Source organism: Teleopsis dalmanni, chromosome 1 (genome assembly GCF_002237135.1).
Source record: "Teleopsis dalmanni isolate 2A chromosome 1, ASM223713v2, whole genome shotgun sequence".
Lineage (NCBI taxonomy): Eukaryota > Metazoa > Arthropoda > Insecta > Diptera > Diopsidae > Teleopsis > Teleopsis dalmanni.
Genome location: NC_051846.1, coordinates 67,754,485 through 67,775,367, shown reverse-complemented (window position 1 = coordinate 67,775,367; position 20,883 = coordinate 67,754,485). Strand labels below are relative to the sequence as shown.

At 27.3% G+C, this 20,883-nt stretch overlaps 2 protein-coding genes across 2 annotated transcripts; both read left to right on the top strand.

The window, feature by feature from the left end:
- Window positions 1–1,123: 1,123 nt before the first annotated feature.
- LOC119672550 (peritrophin-44) lies at window positions 1,124–4,644 on the top strand. The gene is made up of 4 exons (XM_038083620.1): window positions 1,124–1,209; window positions 3,476–3,617; window positions 3,674–3,846; window positions 3,918–4,644. The coding sequence occupies exons 1-4, from the start codon at window positions 1,203–1,205 to the stop codon at window positions 4,604–4,606; spliced, it is 1,011 nt and encodes a 336-aa protein (XP_037939548.1). The 5' UTR covers window positions 1,124–1,202; the 3' UTR covers window positions 4,607–4,644.
- Window positions 4,645–14,604: 9,960 nt separating this feature from the next.
- On the top strand, window positions 14,605–18,018 carry LOC119671760 (peritrophin-44). Its single transcript, XM_038082525.1, has 2 exons — window positions 14,605–14,662; window positions 16,990–18,018. Exons 1-2 carry the CDS (start codon window positions 14,650–14,652, stop codon window positions 17,967–17,969), a joined length of 993 nt encoding a protein of 330 aa, XP_037938453.1. The 5' UTR covers window positions 14,605–14,649; the 3' UTR covers window positions 17,970–18,018.
- Window positions 18,019–20,883: the final 2,865 nt, after the last annotated feature.

Genomic DNA, 20,883 nt, shown 5'->3' with positions numbered 1-20,883 from the left:
TTTTGTGCTCTATAACTTTTGTTATAACTTTGAAATTCAATTGGAGTAAACGAAACGACATATAACTATATTTACAAAATACCGATACCGAATACCGAACCTTTCACCTCGAAAACAGAGTATTTTTTGTAACTTTTTGACCATGTAAAATACAGATAAAATAAAGACTTGTAGATTTGCTTTTAGCTTATTCCCTTTTGTTCGTGGACTAAATTCTTTTTCATCATATTTATCTGAAGTATAGAAAATATATATGTATATATATACTCACATTTTCATTTTTAGATAAATTTGGTTTTCGACAATATACGGAAATAAAATTTAATTTATGTGCTTTAAAAAAAAAACTTCAACTCTTTTTTAAGACAACTAATATAATGAATCATTTAACTTAAACATTTCGTTATAATTTTTTCAATTAACTACCTAGAAATTATCCGATAAATACAATTTAAACTATAGTTTTTATTAATGGGTTGAAATACGGTATAAAGACCTGCGTCGCACTCCAAAATTTAGAAATTTTCTAAAGATAATTGAACAAATAAATAATTTATATATACACTCATAAATTAAAAATAGACCAACGAATGGATTAAATATAATTTTAGCTACTTTAATAAATCAGTATTGTCTAGCAAAATATATGTATATATCGAATTACAGTTATATCAATATATGCCCCACGCGCGTTAAGTGTGCTATCAAAATAGTAAATTATAGAAACCCAGTTTAGCGTCATTGTATACTGAAGACGTGACGACTACTGTTACTCGTTTTATTTCTCTAGAAAATCCAAAACATAGACATAAGTTATTTGTTATGCTGATCCTAATCTGTAATGATTAAGTACGCACTTAATTATGATTTTTTTTTGTCTTGGTCTTGAGTGTTAATCTTATCTTAAGTGATGTTTTTTTTTAAGCAATGTTTTTTTTTACCAAAATATAACAAAAGTTAAATATCCCACACATACTGTTATATTTTACATTATTCGAAAATATACAACTCGTGGTCCTATCATCTGAAAAAATCTAGCTTATTGGTTTATTGGAGTAGATAAGAACCAATCGAAAAGTAGTGACAAGATATGTGTGCCTTTAATTTTTGAAATCAGTTAGCAGTTGATAGATCAATTGAATGGTTCCGATTTAAGAAATTTGTTTCGAAAAATTTAGTGTCAAAATTAAAAGATATTTAAAATGAAAGGTGAAATTACAACAATGTGCTTAAAATAAAGTTAAAGTGATTTATTTGATATATAAAAGTGATTACTGAATCTTAATAGTTTATTAAAATGTTTAAATTATATAAAAAATCCAATATCACGCAATCTTCATCGTAAATCTTCAGGTTTTTTTTAAATAAATTAAATTCGAAATGAAATCTCAAATATCAATAATTTGATAAAAATCCATTCAGACCGGAAAATAATTAAAAATTTTAATAACTTAACTATAGTTCAATGAAGTGTACTTCAACGCATTTATAAAAATAAAATTAAGAAATAAATTTATTTTTAAGCGCAAAATAAATTTAACTTACTAATATATTTAATACAAAAATTTTAATATTACATGTTATTAATATTACATATTAACATCTATTAATATTAATATATAAATTTAATATTAAATTTTAAAAAATATAATATTTTCCCTTATTCATTTTTGTTTCATTTTTCATTAATTAATATATGATATATCATTGAAATGGATTTTCTTCACATAATCCCAACACTCATAGTCTTAAATAGTGGAAATTTCTGTCATCAGGAATATATTTCTAGATACTATTTATCCTCTGCGTAATTTATTTAGAACCATTGATAAATTTTACTCTTATAGTTTCAGATAAATATCTCTCTTAATTTACACAAGTACAATTTATAGTAATTTTGTGATATTTAAAAAAGTGTTATAGCTTAATTTACAGCGACAATACTTAGCCGACGCAGAACACGTACCTTTCTTTCTGAAATCAACACACCTATGTGTTATACCAAACAAAATTGCGACGGGAAATCAAACAATTATTTTATAACGTATGGAAAATGTATTAGTTTTTTGTAGTTCCTACTCTTGTAAAAGATTCTTTTTAGATTGTTTAAACAGAGTGTTTCCTAAAATCTTTTCACTTGAATCTAGAATTTGATAGAGTCTGAAACTCCAGTATTTGGAACCTAACCTATATACTTTCCAATTCTAAAATTTAAATCATTTAAATTTAATAAATTAAATTTATAAAATTAAATTTACAAAACTTGTTAAATTTATTAAATTAAATTACAAAATTTGTTAAATTTATTAAATTAAATTTATAAAATTTTTTAAATTAGATTTGATTAAAATTAATTATTTTATACAATTATATCACAACTATTTATGTGTTTATATTATGGAATAATATAGTTCCCTAACCTCAAAGTGTATTCTGCTCCACTTTATCTGTAAGGAAATCATTTGGATGTTAGTGCTAAGCTTTAAACCTGAATTTTAGTTTTAAATCTAGATACTATACTTTAGTGCATGATGATAGGTAATATTATTTAGATAATTAAGACAAAATAAAATAAATTTTTAATAATAACTTTTTTTCTTCAATTTTAAAGCGCTTTAAAATTTTCCTAGTATATACTTGGTGATTCTTTTCTTTTCACTCAAACTTTTTTAAATTAGTGTTACTTCCGGACCACTTTTTTTTAATATTAACATTGTTTGACCCTATAAGGTCCAAATACACCCATACTAATTTTTTTTTCTACCTATTTCTATATAAAGAAATACATTTAAATTGATATTAGATATTTCTATTAGATCTATCAGTTTAATCTATTGGCTCACACCACCACATTTTTCGTCAATTATATATAAATATAATTCTATCACTACACCTCATCAACATCATGGAAATGAAAGAGTTTTTTTTACTTTCCCGGTAACATTATACAACTATATTCCCTTACTGCTGTATTCCGCTTCTGTTGGCTTTGTTAAATAGAGATACTTTTAAAAGAAGATAGTGATTATTATTATACCATCCTAATTCTATTTACACTTCTTGATGTTAGTTCCGCATCAAAGAAACTAACATCAGTTGTACTGGTAAAGTAAAAATCAAAGAAACTAATCCTCTTCTAATGTTGTTCGTTTTTGCGTTCTTTCAGAGATTGAGAATTTCTCTTTCTTCGGAAAACTTTAACTTCAACGCAATTACCTCAACTTTTGTTTTTTTTCTTATTTTTTTTAAATAATTTATTTAATTCTTACTAATTTGCTGATATTTGGAAGACCCGCTAATCAAATTTTGATATACGAAAACAAAATTTATTAATAAAATTATTAATAAAAGTTTGAACCCGATATGAAAAGTATTTGTTAAGATTAAATTAGCAAAAACAAAGTCCTTGATTCTAATCTACATATTTTATATGAGATTAAATGGACATAAATAAAATTCTTTGTTTAAATTTCAGCTTTGCTCTACACTTCAGTACAAGTGCTAGTGATTGCAGTGTTTCTCTTTGTTGCTTTTGAGAACATCACTGTCGCTTCGAGTGATATATGCCGTTTATTCCCAACCAAAACAGTAATACGCGATCCCGATTCTTGCAATCAGTAAGATATATGAGAAGTAAATCCAAAAACTATATAAACTCATTATTAAATCTTAGATATATTACTTGCACAAATCTGGAAGGTACCTATACAAAATGTGCTACTTCTACTCCGTTTTTCGATAAAGACACGGGTAAATGTGTGAAAACATTGCCAGAGAACAGTACATGTGGCGTATCGTGTGAGGAAACAGTTGGTTTATTCCGTGCAGACCCAAAGTCCTGTAAAGGTAATATAGGATTAATTTAACAAAATAGAAAACTAAACAGTAAGACCGTTAAAATATAAACTATCTTTAAGGTTACTTCTATTGTGAAAGTGAAGAGACTGTATTATACGGTTCATGCCCTGATAAAACACATTTTGATGAAGACAGCCAAAAATGCATTTATACGGACTCATCTGCTTGCAATAGTCATCAATTTGAATACTGCAGTATTGTTAAGGATGGTGTTAATTTTAAGATGGAATCCGGTGGTTGCGATGAATATTATACTTGCAAAAGTGGTGCACTTCAGAATAAAACCTGTTCAAAACAGTACTTCGATGTGCTTTCTGGAAAATGTGTTGACAAAACATTAGTTACCTGTAATGTACATCCAATTCCAGATGGTGCTTGTGGCACCGTAAAAAAACCGAAAAAAAATGAATTCATATCTGACGATGCAACATGTCGTGGTTACTTCTTTTGCGCTGATAAAGAGGACGGTCCTGATGAAAATCCAATTTGGAGTCAATGTCCACAAGACAAGTTTTTCAATGAAAAAACACAATCTTGTGTGGATCCATTAACAGTAAAATGTACACGCGATCGATGCGATGGACGAACATTAACTTTTGTGAGTAGTGGTACTAAAGGTTGTCGTAACTACTTGCGCTGCAAAGACGGTGTCAAGCAATCAGAATTGAGTTGTAGTAATTTGTTCTTCGATGAAGTCAAGGGTGCATGTGTAAATAATATAATTTTATATGAATCGTGTAAGAGTTAAATACTTTAACACAAATAAATAATAATTTTGAAAGCACAGTATTAAAAATTTGGTTTTTTTTATTATTATTAAAGAATCATCTTAAAATATTGATTCGTTGTAAGTAAAACTAAAAAAGTTATAAGTTTCATTAATAACTCGTAAGTTTTAAGGATTAGGCTATGACGGAGAAAATGGGATCTAATATACTATCCAATAGATTTGCAATAAAAATTGTATGGAAAGAAGCTTTATCGATATAAATAGTAACCATACTTTAAAACCGGCATCTATTCTTAGCAAACTATTGAATATTTTTCCCCTTTTTGTGAATCATAGGACTTGTTCACAAATCAAATTAATATTGGTTGATAGCGAAAGAATATTATTACAACATCGTATACAATATATTATGCTTCAATTCAAGATTGATTACCTTACGAATAACTTGTCTCTTTTTTAATGACATCTGGCAGCACATTTATGCCTTTATTTAAAGGAGTCTACTTTAATTTTTACTCTACTTCCATAAAGTTATAATGATGCAGACAGCTCTTCAATGAAGAATAGACAAAGAAAAATTCACGTATTATCTAAAGTCCTCTAGAACACAAATCATTAAGAGAAAGGATTTGTTTTCAAATCACACTTAAAATGCTTAAAACAAAATTCTACTATAACGCAACGATGTCCAATATGGAGTCTACTACAGGCTCGTTCTTAAACCTACCCATTGTTTCTACTATTCCGTTAATAATAATTAATCAAATATTGGCCTTCAAAACTAACAGAGTAAAACTGAAGAACTAAAGTGAAAAATTACTTAAATACCTAACATATTAAAAAACGAAAATATAACAATCTACTTTGCAAGAAAAAAATTAAACTCATTGCTCAAATAAAATATCAACTTATTGCTTATTTACGTATAGGATCGGGGAATAGGATCAGGGGAATAGAATTCTTCTAATCTTAACCTTAAAAACTACTGTTGAATTCAATTGAAACCTTCTGAATCGAAACTTATTTTAGTACCAATAATATAAATATACTATCAATTCAGATGTAGTAAATTCGATTTTTTTGATCCAAATGTCATGAAGGATCTAGTACCCAACATATATAACAGCCCATAGAAGGTTTTAGTATAAATACATATTTTTAAAAAGTCCTTTTTGTTTTGAAATGTACCCTATATACAATATTATATTTTTTCTGCTTGAAGATTTTTAAGTTATGAAAATTTTTGAGGTAAAAAAAAAATGACATTAATATACCAATAAATTAATTAATGGTTTCATTTCATAAGGCAAGATTTTTATTTGTACAACATTCATAATATCACGTTGCCAAATGCTGACACCTGTAATATATCGAAAAGCAAGAAATCTGAACTATTGATAAGTTTTACCCAAGCAAGTAAGTAAGTCAACATTTTTATGCAATAAAAAATAATAAATTTTAATTTTGATTGTTTCAAGTATCATTAAAATATACAGATTTACCGAATTTCCTGCCGATAATCAATTTAGGGCTTTTCCCAAAACGAATTTAACGTAAATTAATTTCACGAAATTAATTAAAACACAAAATATTAGCAGCTAAAGTATGATGATGATTATATACATAAAAGGCGTAATTATTATAAAATATTAGTTTTATAAAATCTTATCATTATGTTACTAATCAGGCACGTAACTCTGTTTAATTTCCAAAAACATAGAAATTTCCCTCAAATCTGATTGAAGCTACATCTAAGGAAAAATTGGTAAATAAATTTATTTCAAGTGTAATATTTTTAAATTGATGGTATAATAATAATATAATATAATAAAGATCTCTATTTCATATATAGTCGAAAAAGGGTAAAAGTGAGGAAATTTCAAATTCCAAAAATTATTTTTAATCAAGTGAATTTACTAGGTTAACCTTTCAATTGTTTTTGATACTTCTAAATGTCCATTATCAGTGGTCTTTGATTTAGTTGTCCACATGTAATTTTTGGACTGCAAGTATCAAGAATTGAACTCTGTCAAATTTGAACCGTGGACTAGCACAAGCCATTGTGCACTTAATTGTGTTTATTCGAGTTATTAAAAAATTATGTACTGATATTTCGCACTTTTAGTACTCTGTTTTCGCGTGCGAAATTTATTTACATATTTGTGTATAGTGAAAGTATGACCATTATAAAGAGATCACTAATGGACTTATAAAGAAATGTAAGAAATAAATATAAGTAAATACTATGTAAGTCCAATGAAACATCTAATGTATTGTGGTCAATGATGACAACTTAAAAAAAATTATGTCTTCAATATGAATCCCTGTCTTCTACAGCGTGTTCGTATAAAATATGTAATATACCTTTTTTTACTCTTTTACATATTATTTTCAATTTTTATCTTTGTCATTGTTTGTGTAACTGTATAGTTATAGAGTGCTCCCCTCGGACAATCTTAAAGACAATGTCATCCAAAACAATTTAAGTGATATACATGACATACCCAACTGACAAAAAAATATCAATTTTAAAGAGGAATTATTATTAGGGAAAAAGGACATGATTAAACCAAAACAACATAATATAAGATAGATAAACCAATACCAAGTATTTTGTAAGTAACGACTACTTACTAAAAAATCTTGATACCAATCGTTTGGAAGGATTTCAGCTGATAATTTTGATAATCTTTGAACTTTTGTTTTGTTGAACATTGCCTGGCCCTACGCTCCTCCTAATAGTTCAAAAAAATTTATATTTTATTGTTAAATTCTGAAGAAATAATGAATTTGTTAATTTAAAAAAAAAATTTTCATTGTGTACGTGAGATGTATGATCACGCCCATTATAATCTTTAGAACTCACACCTGTGGATTTTTACTTATTTCAAATTTATTAAAATTTTGATAAGTTTTTAGGTAATAAAACTTTTAACTCAGATAAAGATTTCAAAAATAACGGATCAATCTTTCCTAACAATATTCAAAAACTTTATATACCGATTATTACGAGAGATACATAGTTACATATACCATACTTGACAAGTTTTGTAGACATAGGTTAGTTTAGGTTGTATCCGCAATCTTATGGTGTACCAAATAACGAAAAAGTTTAGAGGTTTAAAACCACCTTGAACTTTTGGCAAACTTAAAATGATATTTAATGGGAAGTCCTGCAGTTGACCAAGATTCTCAAAAAAAGAAACCCATAGAATAGTAAGGTGACGCCGTTTTGTAGACATATGTTAGTAAAAAATATTGTCTATTACTTTAGAAAAAAATGTTATCTTAAAATTAGAGTAATAAGTAATTAAATTTGCATCATAAAAATCGGGCAGTTTTCTATTAGTTATTGATCTAAATAAATACTTAATAAGAGAAATTTCGTAAGTTGAGCCTTTACAGCCCTAGTTAAAGTAAATGAAATAGTTATTTTGACAATTGTCTTAGTAAATATAATTTTTTTCACTAATCTATCCAATTGAAAAATAACTTTATTTCAATTATAATCGTCCTCCTATAATCTCTCAAAAAGAAAAGAACTGTTCTCTAACTACTGGATTATATATTTTCGTAACATACGAATATGTATAACTACTGATTTTGAGGAACATGTTTTTGAAAAATGCTTCCCGGGCAACCAATACATAGGAACCTATAAATGTTCTGCTGTTAACCCTGAAGCAACACGAAAATTCTTTCAAACCTATAAATTACTTTTCATGAACTAATGATCCGGTAAAGTTTTTTGAGTGGGTATTGGAACAAATGGGGCAGTCATTTCAACAGATAATGTAGTAACAGGTTGACATGTAAGTAACTGTAATGTTGCAAAATTCAATGAAGTTGCAATTGTTATGATCGAAATTTATATTTCTGAACTTGCAATAGACGAAAGGTATAGGTATTTAATTAACTGAACAATATTAGAACACGTTATCAAAATTAAAATAGTTTCGTGTTCATTACATATTAAATTATATATTATAATTTCAAGTTCCATTTAAAAAGTGTTAAAAGAGCTTAACATCATGAAGACGTAAACTGACAATAAACTATAGGGTTTTTTTTATTATCATACAAAAATCTTAATATTCTGTTGAAAACTGAATACATTAAATAAAATTAATTATTTTTAATACTAAAAATACACTGAAAAAAAAATTTTATTGATGACTAATCAACTTTCATAATATTCAATATCACTGAAGATTTACACAATTCAATTTATGTTCATTTAAAAATACTTAGAAAAAGATAAAACTTTTGATTTACAATAAAACTTTTTTAAAATTTATGAAACAGTAGCCTAATTATCTAAAGTATTTATGTCGTACCAGATAAGATGTCGTAAGAACAAAACAATACCATAATTTTTTCGATTTGTAAGTTTTGCAGCAGTTTTATTTACACTAAAACAGTGTTCAGTGGTATTTTAAAGAAAATTAAAATAAAAATTGTGATTTATCATTATAATCAAAATGAAAGGTAAGAAAAATACTAAGTTTAAAATATATCATATTAACAAAAATATAAAGTCTATAACATTTACAAACAATAGCATCAAATGACTTCAAATCTATAGAATTTTTTAAAATGTCAATATTATATTTAGTTAAATATAAAATTTTATAATTAATTATATATATTGTTGTATTATAAACTAGTAACCCGGGCAGACGTTGACCTGCCATAGATTGACTTCTATTTTTAGTAAACTGCATTTTGTTTAGACCGCCTGTAGTTCGACCAATGACACTTCGGTTTGGTGCCATAATTAATATATAAATTTAAAATTAATAATTTAAAATATTTTAAATTTTAATTTAATTTGTGAAATCTTCCTTTTATTTTGCAATTACGGTATCATAAAATTATTATATTCATTTACAGTAAAAAAAATTTGAAGAAATAATTTATTTATTATATTTGATGAAATATTTAAAATATTGATGACACACAAAAATATTAAAAGAGAATCAGTATCACTCAAACTGTAACAGTTTGAAACAGAAATTTATGAATTTATTATTTATGTTAAAATTAGTGAATTTTTTCAATATTTTATAATATAAAAGCCTTCCCGGGGATAAATTTGAAGAAAGTATTTATTTATTATATTTGAAATATGAAATATTTGAAATATTGATGACACACAAAAATACAAAAAGAGAATCAGTATCACTCAAACTGTCAGATTGTCAACAGTTTGAAACAGAAATTTATGAATTTATTATTTTTGTTAAAATTAGTGAATTTTTTCAATATTTTATAATATAAAAGCCTTCCCGGGGATAAATTTGAAGAAAGTATTTATTTATTATATTTGAAATATGAAAGATTTGAAATATTGATGACACACAAAAATACAAAAAGAGAATCAGTATCACTCAAACTGTCAGATTGTCAACAGTTTGAAACAGAAATTTATAAATTTATTATTTATGTTAAAATTAGTGGATTTTTCCAATATTTTATAATATAAAAACCTTCTCGAGGATATACCTTATAATTTTTCCTGTGATTTTCCCGGTGTTGGATGTACCTATGGTTTTTGAATCCATCCAGTACAGACAGACACACATTCATTTTTATATATATAGAAGATATATTAGTGTTTTGCTAAAATCAATTTTAAGACATTCAAAATCCAAAATGCACAGTTTGATTCAGTACATTGCATTGTTTTGTGAAAGGCAACGACCCTTTTTAAAATGCAACGAATGGATTTGTTTGGCGCTTGCACTGTGTGCTGTTGATGAAGTGTTAAGAAATTACTTAATTAAGTTTTGCAAGTGTGTATTTAAGAAATTTTGGGATTGCAATGAAAATATTTACAAAAAAACGAAACTTCCTAGATCATTTCATCTACATCATCCGTTACTATACAGTACAACTTCCTTCCATTCTTCTCTGTTTATGGCTTCTGTTTTTTCAATTTCTTATGTTCATTTCTTCTAAGTCCTGCTGCACACTGTCTTTCCATTGTTTTCTTGGTCGCTCTTTTTTTTTGCTGGTTCCTACTACGTTCTCATAAATCTTAAGCGGTACTGTCATATCCGGGATTCTTATCACGTGTTCAACCCATCTTAACCGCTTGTTTCTCATAAATTTGTTGATTTTATTACCTTCAGCTAACCGTTCTAGCTTGTGGTTGTATCTTATGCGATACATCCCGTTTTCTTTCACGGGGCTAAACATTTTCTAAATATTCTCCTTTCAAACACTGCTATTTTGCTTGCTTCAATTTCAGTTAATCTCCATGTCCCGCAGCCATAAGTTTTGCTTTTCGGAAAATATTATTACTTATAATTAGTCGTTTTAATCCATAATAGACTTTATTCACAGCTTATACTCCTAGATCCTTTAGTAAATTTCAATTTCTGTATAGCTTTTAAAAAACTATTTTGAACCTTACAATAAAATAGTTAAAAAAGAATTAAATTTCTTAAATCTTCAGAAATGGTTTAAATTTATATCACAATAAAATATATATAATTAAGTTTCATAAAAATCTTATATTTAAAGGTATTGTTTTCATATTAATATAAAATATTAGATATTGGTGCAGACTTTTACCGTCGGAAAGTACAATAGGCCCCATTGATTTATTTTATTTAAAATTTCTGTGTCGAAATGATCTGGTCTTTTGTATTACATACTAGTCAATTCCAGGAAATAATTACAAAATCAAACATATTGCCTGCTAACAGCACTAAAATATTTCATTGCTGAATAAAAAGCAATAGTGTGTTGCATGATGCAGTACAATGCAATACATTATATGAACTAAAACACTACATTATTAACGAGCTAAAAGGCACGACATTACAGATTTCGCAGATATTGCTTCGTATCTCTGATATAAATACATTATGTTACAGGTATATCCAAACCTGAAACGACATTATTTTTATATATACATATATGCATCTTAACTAGGAATCCTTAAAAACAATGAAGAAAAATAAATTCAGATTCATTATTTTATATGATTGTTATACGCTAAATTCAACAGATCACAGCAATTCTAAGAAGTGTTGAAGATTCATTGAAAGCAATGAATGTATTTGTCTCACTTGATTTGCTTATCTAAAAACAAGGGACTAACCAAGTCGTATCAATAAGTAAATCAAGATTAAGCAATTATAAAGTATCTGATGTACCCTTTACACTGTGAAAGCAAATGATATATTAAATAAAATATAAAAGTTATAGTAAAGATGTGCTTCATAGAAGGGAAAACTTTTGGTGTCCAAAGCGTATAATTAGTAAAACTGATTAAATTAACTTATGAATTTCAGATGTGTATCAGTGAACTAAGTTGGATTGCTGCGAAATGTAGAGATACCCTTTAATATTTAAATTAATTCTAAGGATTAAATTAAAAGTAATGTAATCAATTACAAAAGATTAAATTTAAATTTAATTAATTAAAAACTGAATGTAAAATACTGGTACCTGCACATGGCACCTAATAATGTATAGATGATATCGATCAATTGTGCTATCTTAGCAATATCATTACTAGAACTGGTGATTTGGTAATCACTTCACGCAAACTACTGAATGGATCAAAATTCGAAACGCGGCATGTAATAACATATGTATATATGCAAAAAATTTTTAGTCAAACGTTATCTCCAACACTAATCGGGGATGGCTCTTAAATGAAAACTGCAAGACTATCAGAGGATGTCACCTGGAGTCAGAGTAAAGACATTTTGACGAAACTTTAATTAATTCACCGATCTGACCTAACTTTTTGTCTTTACTCTGACCTTAACGACTTCAACCATTCCTTCTCCGTACTTTTAAGACGACCTTATTATAGAGCACTAAACGCTTTCGACTTTGGTACCAACATTCTTTAGTCCAAACTTTTATGAAATTGCACTTCATTGCCTTAGTTCAACGATAATTCCGAAACGTTATCATCTTTGATTTCAAGGACTTACTCATTAAGTTGACTGTTTCCGCTATAGAGCGACGATGGTTAAGACGGACATACCATTGCGGTGTTAAAGTGGATTAAGATATTTAGTAAACAGTCGTCATATAAAAGTCATCAGAAAAGTCTATAAAAAACTTGTTTGGAACTGATATTATTATAGAACACCACTTTCTTCTGTAATTTAATGTATTGTATTATATCTATGTACATATGACATATGCATGTACATTTTATCAAGGTATTATGTGATATTTTATAAAAATTTAATTGAAATTAAATATCGATGGATATGCGGAAAAACAATTGATAAAACATGGATACAAGCCAGAGAATGAGTAGAGCTCGTGGGGTAGTGCTCCCAAACGACCACGAACTCAACAATCAGCTAGAAAAGTTTAGGCTTGCGTATTTTGGGATTTAAGTGGAATAATTTATATAGACTTTTAGGAAAAAGAAAAAATAATAACATTAGACTACTATTACGTACTATTAGATCGATTGCATAAGGAAATCAAGAAAGGACGATCACATTTATCAGAAAAACCTATTTTATTTTTACAAGATAATGCACCTGTTCACACGTAAATGAAAACCAGGGCAAAATTAAATGAAGTACGGTACGAATTGCTTCCACACTCACCGTTTTCTCCAGATTTTGCTCCCAGTGGCTATTACCTGTTTCCTACAAAGGATGGCTTTAGAGAAAGGGATTTGCATCAAATGATGAAGTTGACTAGAAAACTGAGGTATATTTTAATGGAATTGATAAATCGTATTATTTACAACGTGTTGAAATATTGTTAGATCGTTGTACTCGGTGTGTCGAGCTAAAAGGAGTCTACATTGAAGCATAAAATATAATTCTCCAAAAAAAGTCTGTTTTTATTACTTAAGCCGGGTATGTATAAATTCACCCAGTATGGCTAGTGTTATTATATTTTTTTTTTAAATATCTATCGATTGAAATGATTTTTAGCAACTATATTTCTATAAATAATATCAACTAATTTACATTCCGTACAACATTAAATTGACTATTACAAAATTATTAAATGAAGTTAATTACTTAAGTAATTATGTTAATTAATGTGGCTATTCCAAATATGGGAATATTTCAATAACTTCAAAAATGGTTTAAAATTAATTACTTTTCTTTTTTAAAATAAGGCGTATTTTTCAACTTATTTACAAGTGTTGATTATAAGATAATTTTAAAATTAAGTTATAATAGTTTTGATGAAATACATATTAAAACGATAAAAAAATGCGGACTTTGTTCATATAAATATCTTTATATATTTAAAAAACTTTTATTTACAAAAAGCTGATAATCACAGTAATCTTACTTATCATGTATTAAATGTATTTATTTTGGATTTTCTATTTAATATAATTTTTATTTTTAGAAAATCCATTATCTGTACCTAAACGGTGGGTCTTGACGTCAGATTTTTGGTGAAAAATTGAAATTATTGTTCTCAAGAATATTCAATGAACACTTTTTTTTGTATTTAATAATACAATATTTATGAATGGTATTTAATAATATATTGAAGTTATTGAGATTTTTAAAAATTTATAACGATTCATAACAAATATTTTACTCAATTCATAAATTTTTTGGAAAAGGAAAAAAAATTTGTCATGCCCGAATAAGTACGCCTGTTCAGAAGGGGATGCAGGGGTGTTAATTACACTTCATGTTAGTAATTATCTGTGTTATGTGCTTTAAAAATGGCCGATTTAAAATTTATTGAGCAATTAATTAAAAATATAATAAGTTTGATAAATTCAAACACTTGAAATTCTCTAGATGTTTATGGTCTATTTATGCTCTTATTAAAGGTGAAATTTAAACAATTCTTGGCTTTCTGTACGACTGTGATTAGATATCAACGCAAAAAAAATGCAAAAAAAAACCAAAAAAAAAAAAGAAAACAAAATACTGGAGAGAATGGCATTCAGTAATAATACTAAATAACGTCTCGAAATCTATATAAGCAGTCGTCGTATGGCACAAGTGTTCAGTGAACTAAATAAGCCAGCGGATATTATAAATTTAAAATAAAATAATTGTGTTCGCAAAAATTCTCATTTTTGGAAGAAAATGAAATACAGATGTACGTACTAAAAATTTTTTTACTACTGTAAAAATATATATGTGTATTGATATAAATATGTAACGCTAAATTTTTTATCTTTGTAGTGAATTCAATAATATATAAAATTAAAAAATATCAAATTTTTAAATTTTTGTAAATCTGTGCATCGCCCTTAATTGTTTTTTGGCAGGGCATTCTAAAAGAAAATACTACCTTATGAAGCCCGCGAAAAAAACACATATTTTTTGAATAAATTATATTTTTCTTTACAAATGAATTTTTAAATTAAATATTAATTTCTCTAAATATTCTTTTTTTCTCATTCATTTCTAACAATTCTATTCTATTCTCATTCAGTCTAACAAATAAATCACCCATTCATATATTTAGTTATTTGATAAGTAAATTACTATACTAAACTAGAAATAATTAATTAATTATTTTTAAAATTTCGACATTAAGAAACATAAAAATATTACTTTCACTTCCCACCAAAGTTTAATTTCTACATACATTTATATATAATTAACACCGCCACAATAGATCGTTTTACGATTATTTTTCTGTATTATTTTCTATGTAATATTTTATGGATCGAATATGAATATTGATATCAAATTTTAGATACTTCTCAAATAAATTAATGAAACTCTAGATTTTTGTAACTAAACCAATCTCCTACAAAAAGGTGAAAAGGACGGTTTTATTATGGGAAACGCAGAGAAACTATTGTGTATAGAGTTTGTGATAATCACATCAGTTCACTTGCATATATTTCTTATAATTTCTATGCTTTGAATTTTTATTAAAAATATCAAATACAATAGGTTAAGTTAACCGAATTTCAGAGTTCACGTACCGCTCTAAAAAATTAACTTTTGAGTTAACTTTTCTAAGCGTATAAATTTTTCGAACCATCCATTTGTTTAGCAACACAGTGCCAAGTGTGAGCTCTTGCTCCATTCTGTTTTAAGCTCCAAAAATATATTTTCATCTTCATCATCAAATAACCTTGATTTAGTCACGTGGAATAAGATAAAAAAGTAGGATGATATTCAATACGATAGTAAAGACGACATTCCGTTGTCTAAATTGATTAAATCAAACGAAGGTGTCGAAGGTGGCTGATATGTTAATATTGAATCATTGAAATTAATTTAGTGAGCTATTTTCAAAAAAATCTATGCTATTATTAATTTTTTTTTGTGAACAGTCCACCTGAAAATATATCATTAATTAAAAAACCTTCTTTTTTAATGTTTATGGTCTTTATATTTTTTTTTAACTTACTTTAATACAAATATATGACTATGATACAAAGTATTTGAAGGCTATAAAAATATGATGGAACCATTCGATCCACTACGGATGAACCAATAATCATGAGCCAACATAAATGTTTTGGAAAACGAAAATATCTTTTCATTAAACTATCGATGAACCAATCGGTTACAAAGTAACCGTGATCTATCTGAGTGCTTGTCAAATTAAATATTTTATTTATAAGAATTAGCAGAGTTAGTGTAAATTTGTATAAAAATGTTAATATTAGAAAAATAAGTAAAAGAATAACTAATGTTAATCACCATACATTAAAATTAAAAGAAATATTTGCAAGATTGGAATAAACCAACAAATTTAATCTGATTTATTATAAGACAAATAATATTCAGGAAAGCTTTCGACTACTTGGTACCTCTTCCCTCTCTTTCAGCACGATGGCAACTAAAACAGATTTTAAATCTAATAAAATAATTTTAATAATTTTGATTCTCCATCCAAGTCATCTAATCTAAATTAAAAAAAAATCAACCGCCAAAAGCAATGGTATAAATGTGGTTTTTCAGCAACTAAATTATTAAGGTTCTCGGAAGAAAACCACTTTAATTCACAAAATGTAGGCTCCAATTTTTTAATCTTTTAAAGTTTAACATTTTTATATATTTAATTAATTTAAATTAATATTTTTATCTAAAAATATTACTACTAACTAGTTCCAAGAACTTCTCACTCGTACAATCATTGTGAAAGTGATGTTTTCTTAATTGCTGCATTGAAAATTAGATGGCGCCTTTCCAGCATCTGCTAGAAATATTTTTAAACGAATAAGTCTTAAAACCCTCATAAACCTTACCTAATTTTCGGTTTGGATAATCTTCGTAAAATAACTTTTTAAACATAATGAATCGCTTTTTCAATATATATTATAGCCCTATATATATGTATACATGTACATATATATCTTTATATATATGATTTGCTTTACCAAATCATTTAAGATATGAAAATTTGAATATACATTTATAATCATGTTTAAAAATAATATTCTTATCTTTTTTTTACAGTGGTGGCAGTAGTAGCTATATTCCTTCTATTTTGTAACGCATTTGCTGAGTACGAAGAAATATGTCGTCTCCTCAAGAATGGCAGCACATTTCGTAAGCCTGGCAGTTGTACGCAATACATAACCTGTAATAACAACTATGCTCAAACTCACACATGCACGGGTGACACCTTATTCGATCGTAGCAAATTACAATGTGTCGCGAGTAGTACCTTATCCAGTGATACTTACTGCAGTAATCGCTGTGTCGGCAAAAGCGGCACCTGGATACCAGATTTAACAAGTTGCCGAGGTTTCTTATATTGCAGTGGTGATGTCCCAATTAAAGGGCAATGTCCAGAAGGATATCATTTTAGCGAATCTTCTCAACAATGTATTTTCGATGAAGATTCCAGTTGTTTGGTAGTTGGCAATATATGTGAAACATTACCAGATAAAACTAGATTACTTAATGAAAACAATTGTCTTAACTATTATGAATGTTCTAAAGACAAATTATCATCCAGTGCGTGTAAATCTTTATATTTCGATGTTCAAAGTGGTACGTGTGTTGACAAACAATTGGTAGCATGTACTGCACATCCATTACCGAAAAATGTTTGCGGTACTGCCGCCAAACCATCTCCCGGCTTTAAATCAGATGACGCTACATGCCGTGGATACTTTGCTTGTGCTGATTTGGGTATCGTTCCTGACTTAACGCCTGTCTGGGGTCAATGCCCAGAGGGACTATTCTTTAACTCTACAAATCAAGCATGTGTTATACCTAGAAATGCAATTTGCACCAATAATCGTTGTGAAGGACGTGGATCTGGTTTGGTAGCAACCAGTAAAAACAATTGTCACAATTACATAATATGCGAAGATGGTAAAACAGTTTCAGAACAATCATGCAGAGGAGATCTGTTCTTTGATGAAGAGCGGCAAGCATGTGTTAAGGACATCATTGAATATACCTGCTGTGATGGACAAAAGGCATAAAACCTATTAATTAATACATACGAATACATATTAATTGTGCAAGAAACAACTTGTTTTTTATTTTTTTATTTTTATTCTTACTGTTTTTAATTTTTTTGTAAATTAAGAAAACAAATATCTGAAATCTAGGCATATAATAATAACAATATCATCTTTAGTAAGAAGATTTATATATTAAATAGACTGAATCTTTTATATTTTAAGTTAATTTATAAATAAATTTATCGAATTAAATCATTAACTACTTTCTTTAGTAAATTTTTACTGGTAAGGTGAATTGCGATATAGAGCGCAACAATCTATGAAATCGTAATGTTTATTATAATATTGAATTATCTTAAAAAGTTTTATATAGACGTTATCTATATACATATTTTGTGAAATTATTCTTTCATCTTTTCAGTTCTATTATACTAAATAAATAAAACGTTTACACTACCTCAGTTAACTTTACAAATGTACAACAATAAATGCTATTTATCATATATAAATCCATTCTTAACTGTAATGGCATCACTATAGGCAAAAGTTGTCTCCAAGTGCAAATGTTCATATTTGGATCAATATGTTCCTTTTAAATATAATAATTAGATTCGATCATTGTATATATAAACATGGTATCACTTTGTTATATTAAGAAACCAGGTTTAATAAATGCACGACTTTATTTACTATCGTTTACACTATACATTAGAGATGAATTTTATCATTAAAAATAAAATTTCTTGCTTCATCTAAAAACCCACGCTAATATTTGCTGAAATAATTTATTATTGTACGTTAACAATTTTTAATAATTTTGCAGAATAAATATGTAACAATTCACAATAATCCTACTACAATTATAAATATTGCATACTTTTCAGCAAAGAATATCTTTAAGATGTTAAATTACTCCATAAGAAGAGTAATTTAAATATGTATTTAATATATTTGTGTCCTCTCCTAATAGAGTTTTTAAACAAACTCTATCTATTTTTAATTATCCCGTTATTTTTATAACATATTGGACTTGTTCAAGCTTCTATACTAATTTAATCATTTTTTTTATCTATTTGCAAAGTTTGCATCAACCCACAAGCCTTCTTCATTATGAAATGTTATTTTAATCTCACTTTTAGAGTGACCTTTTTGCAACGCTCATCTTTATACCGATTAGTTACCGAATCAATTCTGTATTCAGCCGATGACCCAATTCAATACATCGCAATGAATATTCTCTTCTCTTAAGAAATTGTAATATGAACGGTGGTGAATCCTTTCTTTAGTGCTTGCAATAATTTATACAGCTCCTTAAAGCGGTCCAAACTCATGCAAAAATTTTCTTGAAAATAATTTGAACAATTTTTCTGGCAATCCACTATTAATTTTACACTTTTTTCTTAATCAAACTTACTAGTCAAAGTCCAGAACTTTCTCTAGTTTCTAGTAATTATTGAGTAAAGTATTAATTTTTGTAACTCCGCCGTAAACGGTCCCAAGCCCGGTTAAGAAAGAAGGAGGAAAAAGTGCTTGCAAAGGTCTCGTAGCGACATAACCCCATAATGCGAGAAACGCCCACCAAATAATATCTTGACTTCGCAAGCAAAGTCATTTTATAAACGGCGAACGCGATCATCTGCCGTGTCAAATCTAGATAAATGGTTGGTCTTAAGGTTAACGACTTTATACCGTAAAAAAATTTTACCTGTCATGAATATTGAACAACAGCCTCGGATGAGATCGGAACATGAGAAAAGGTCTCGAAATTGTACATGGACTAATGATTTGAAAATAGGATTATGAACTTTGAACATACAAACAATGATGCAAACCGGAAAAATGCACGAGATTGCTGATGAACTAATAAGAAATAGAATAGATATATCCACACTGCTAGAGATCAGATGGCAAGGAAATGGTGAAACAAGAAAGAGAGACTGTAGTATATATTACTGTGGAACGAAGTAAAGAACTGGGCTGTTCTTTAATAAGTGTAGATCCCTCATCGGAAAGAATATATAAAATTAAAATAAAAGAAAAATTTCAAGACATGAATATTATATCATACCACGCACCTACAGAAAGTTTAGAAGAAGAGGATATTGAAGCCTATAAATTGATTCAGCTGCAATGTGAATTTGGTATAATACGTTAATATAAAATATAAATTGAGCTAATTTAATTTTTTGTAATTTTTTTCTGAGCAATTATATATAAAATATATAATAAAATAATATAAGTTTAATTTTTTTAAATAAATTTACGTTATGTATGAAATAGAATATGTATATACATTAGTTTTAATATTAATTAAAACTAATAAAATTAATAATTACTTTTATTAATTTATTATACCTATGTAATAAAATTGCTGTCGACTGAATATTATTTTCAATTTTGTGGCTATTGAAGCGAATATTTCACGCTATTTGGTTACCCAAACAAAATACATGCTTTGGCATCACTAAAATATTTTTTGACAGCTGATTAGAAAAAGCATACAAATAAAAGAAAAAAATAGACAGACGACGGCATTAGTTAGAAATTCTTATACGGAAATTTTAATGTGTAACAATAAATTGATAAATATATTAAAATTATATTAAACAAGAAGAAAGGGAAAATATTTGATTGCCGTTTGATATTATTTGGCCAACATCGGAATATGTGAAATTTATTTGCAAATAAGATAAAGTGAAATTTTTTGTGAAAACGAGTTCTATGAGCAGTGAGGAAATCTTATAAAGAAAACGAAATATCATTCAGTAATTGCAGTCGGCTTTATGTTATTTATAATTAAATTAAATCATTGTAATTTGCCAAGAAAATTACGCAAAAAAAGAAATATATAATATAAAGCGAGTGTTTTCAATATTTTTTGTACGATTTTAAAAGATTTTTTATTTTGTGTATCAATTTTACGCGCTGCCAC

Coding starts and splice junctions, on each gene's coding strand:
- LOC119672550 (XM_038083620.1), top strand. Junction 3,618..3,673: donor GATCCCGATTCTTGCAATCA/GTAAGATATATG, acceptor ATTAAATCTTAG/ATATATTACTTGCACAAATC. Junction 3,847..3,917: donor AGACCCAAAGTCCTGTAAAG/GTAATATAGGAT, acceptor ACTATCTTTAAG/GTTACTTCTATTGTGAAAGT.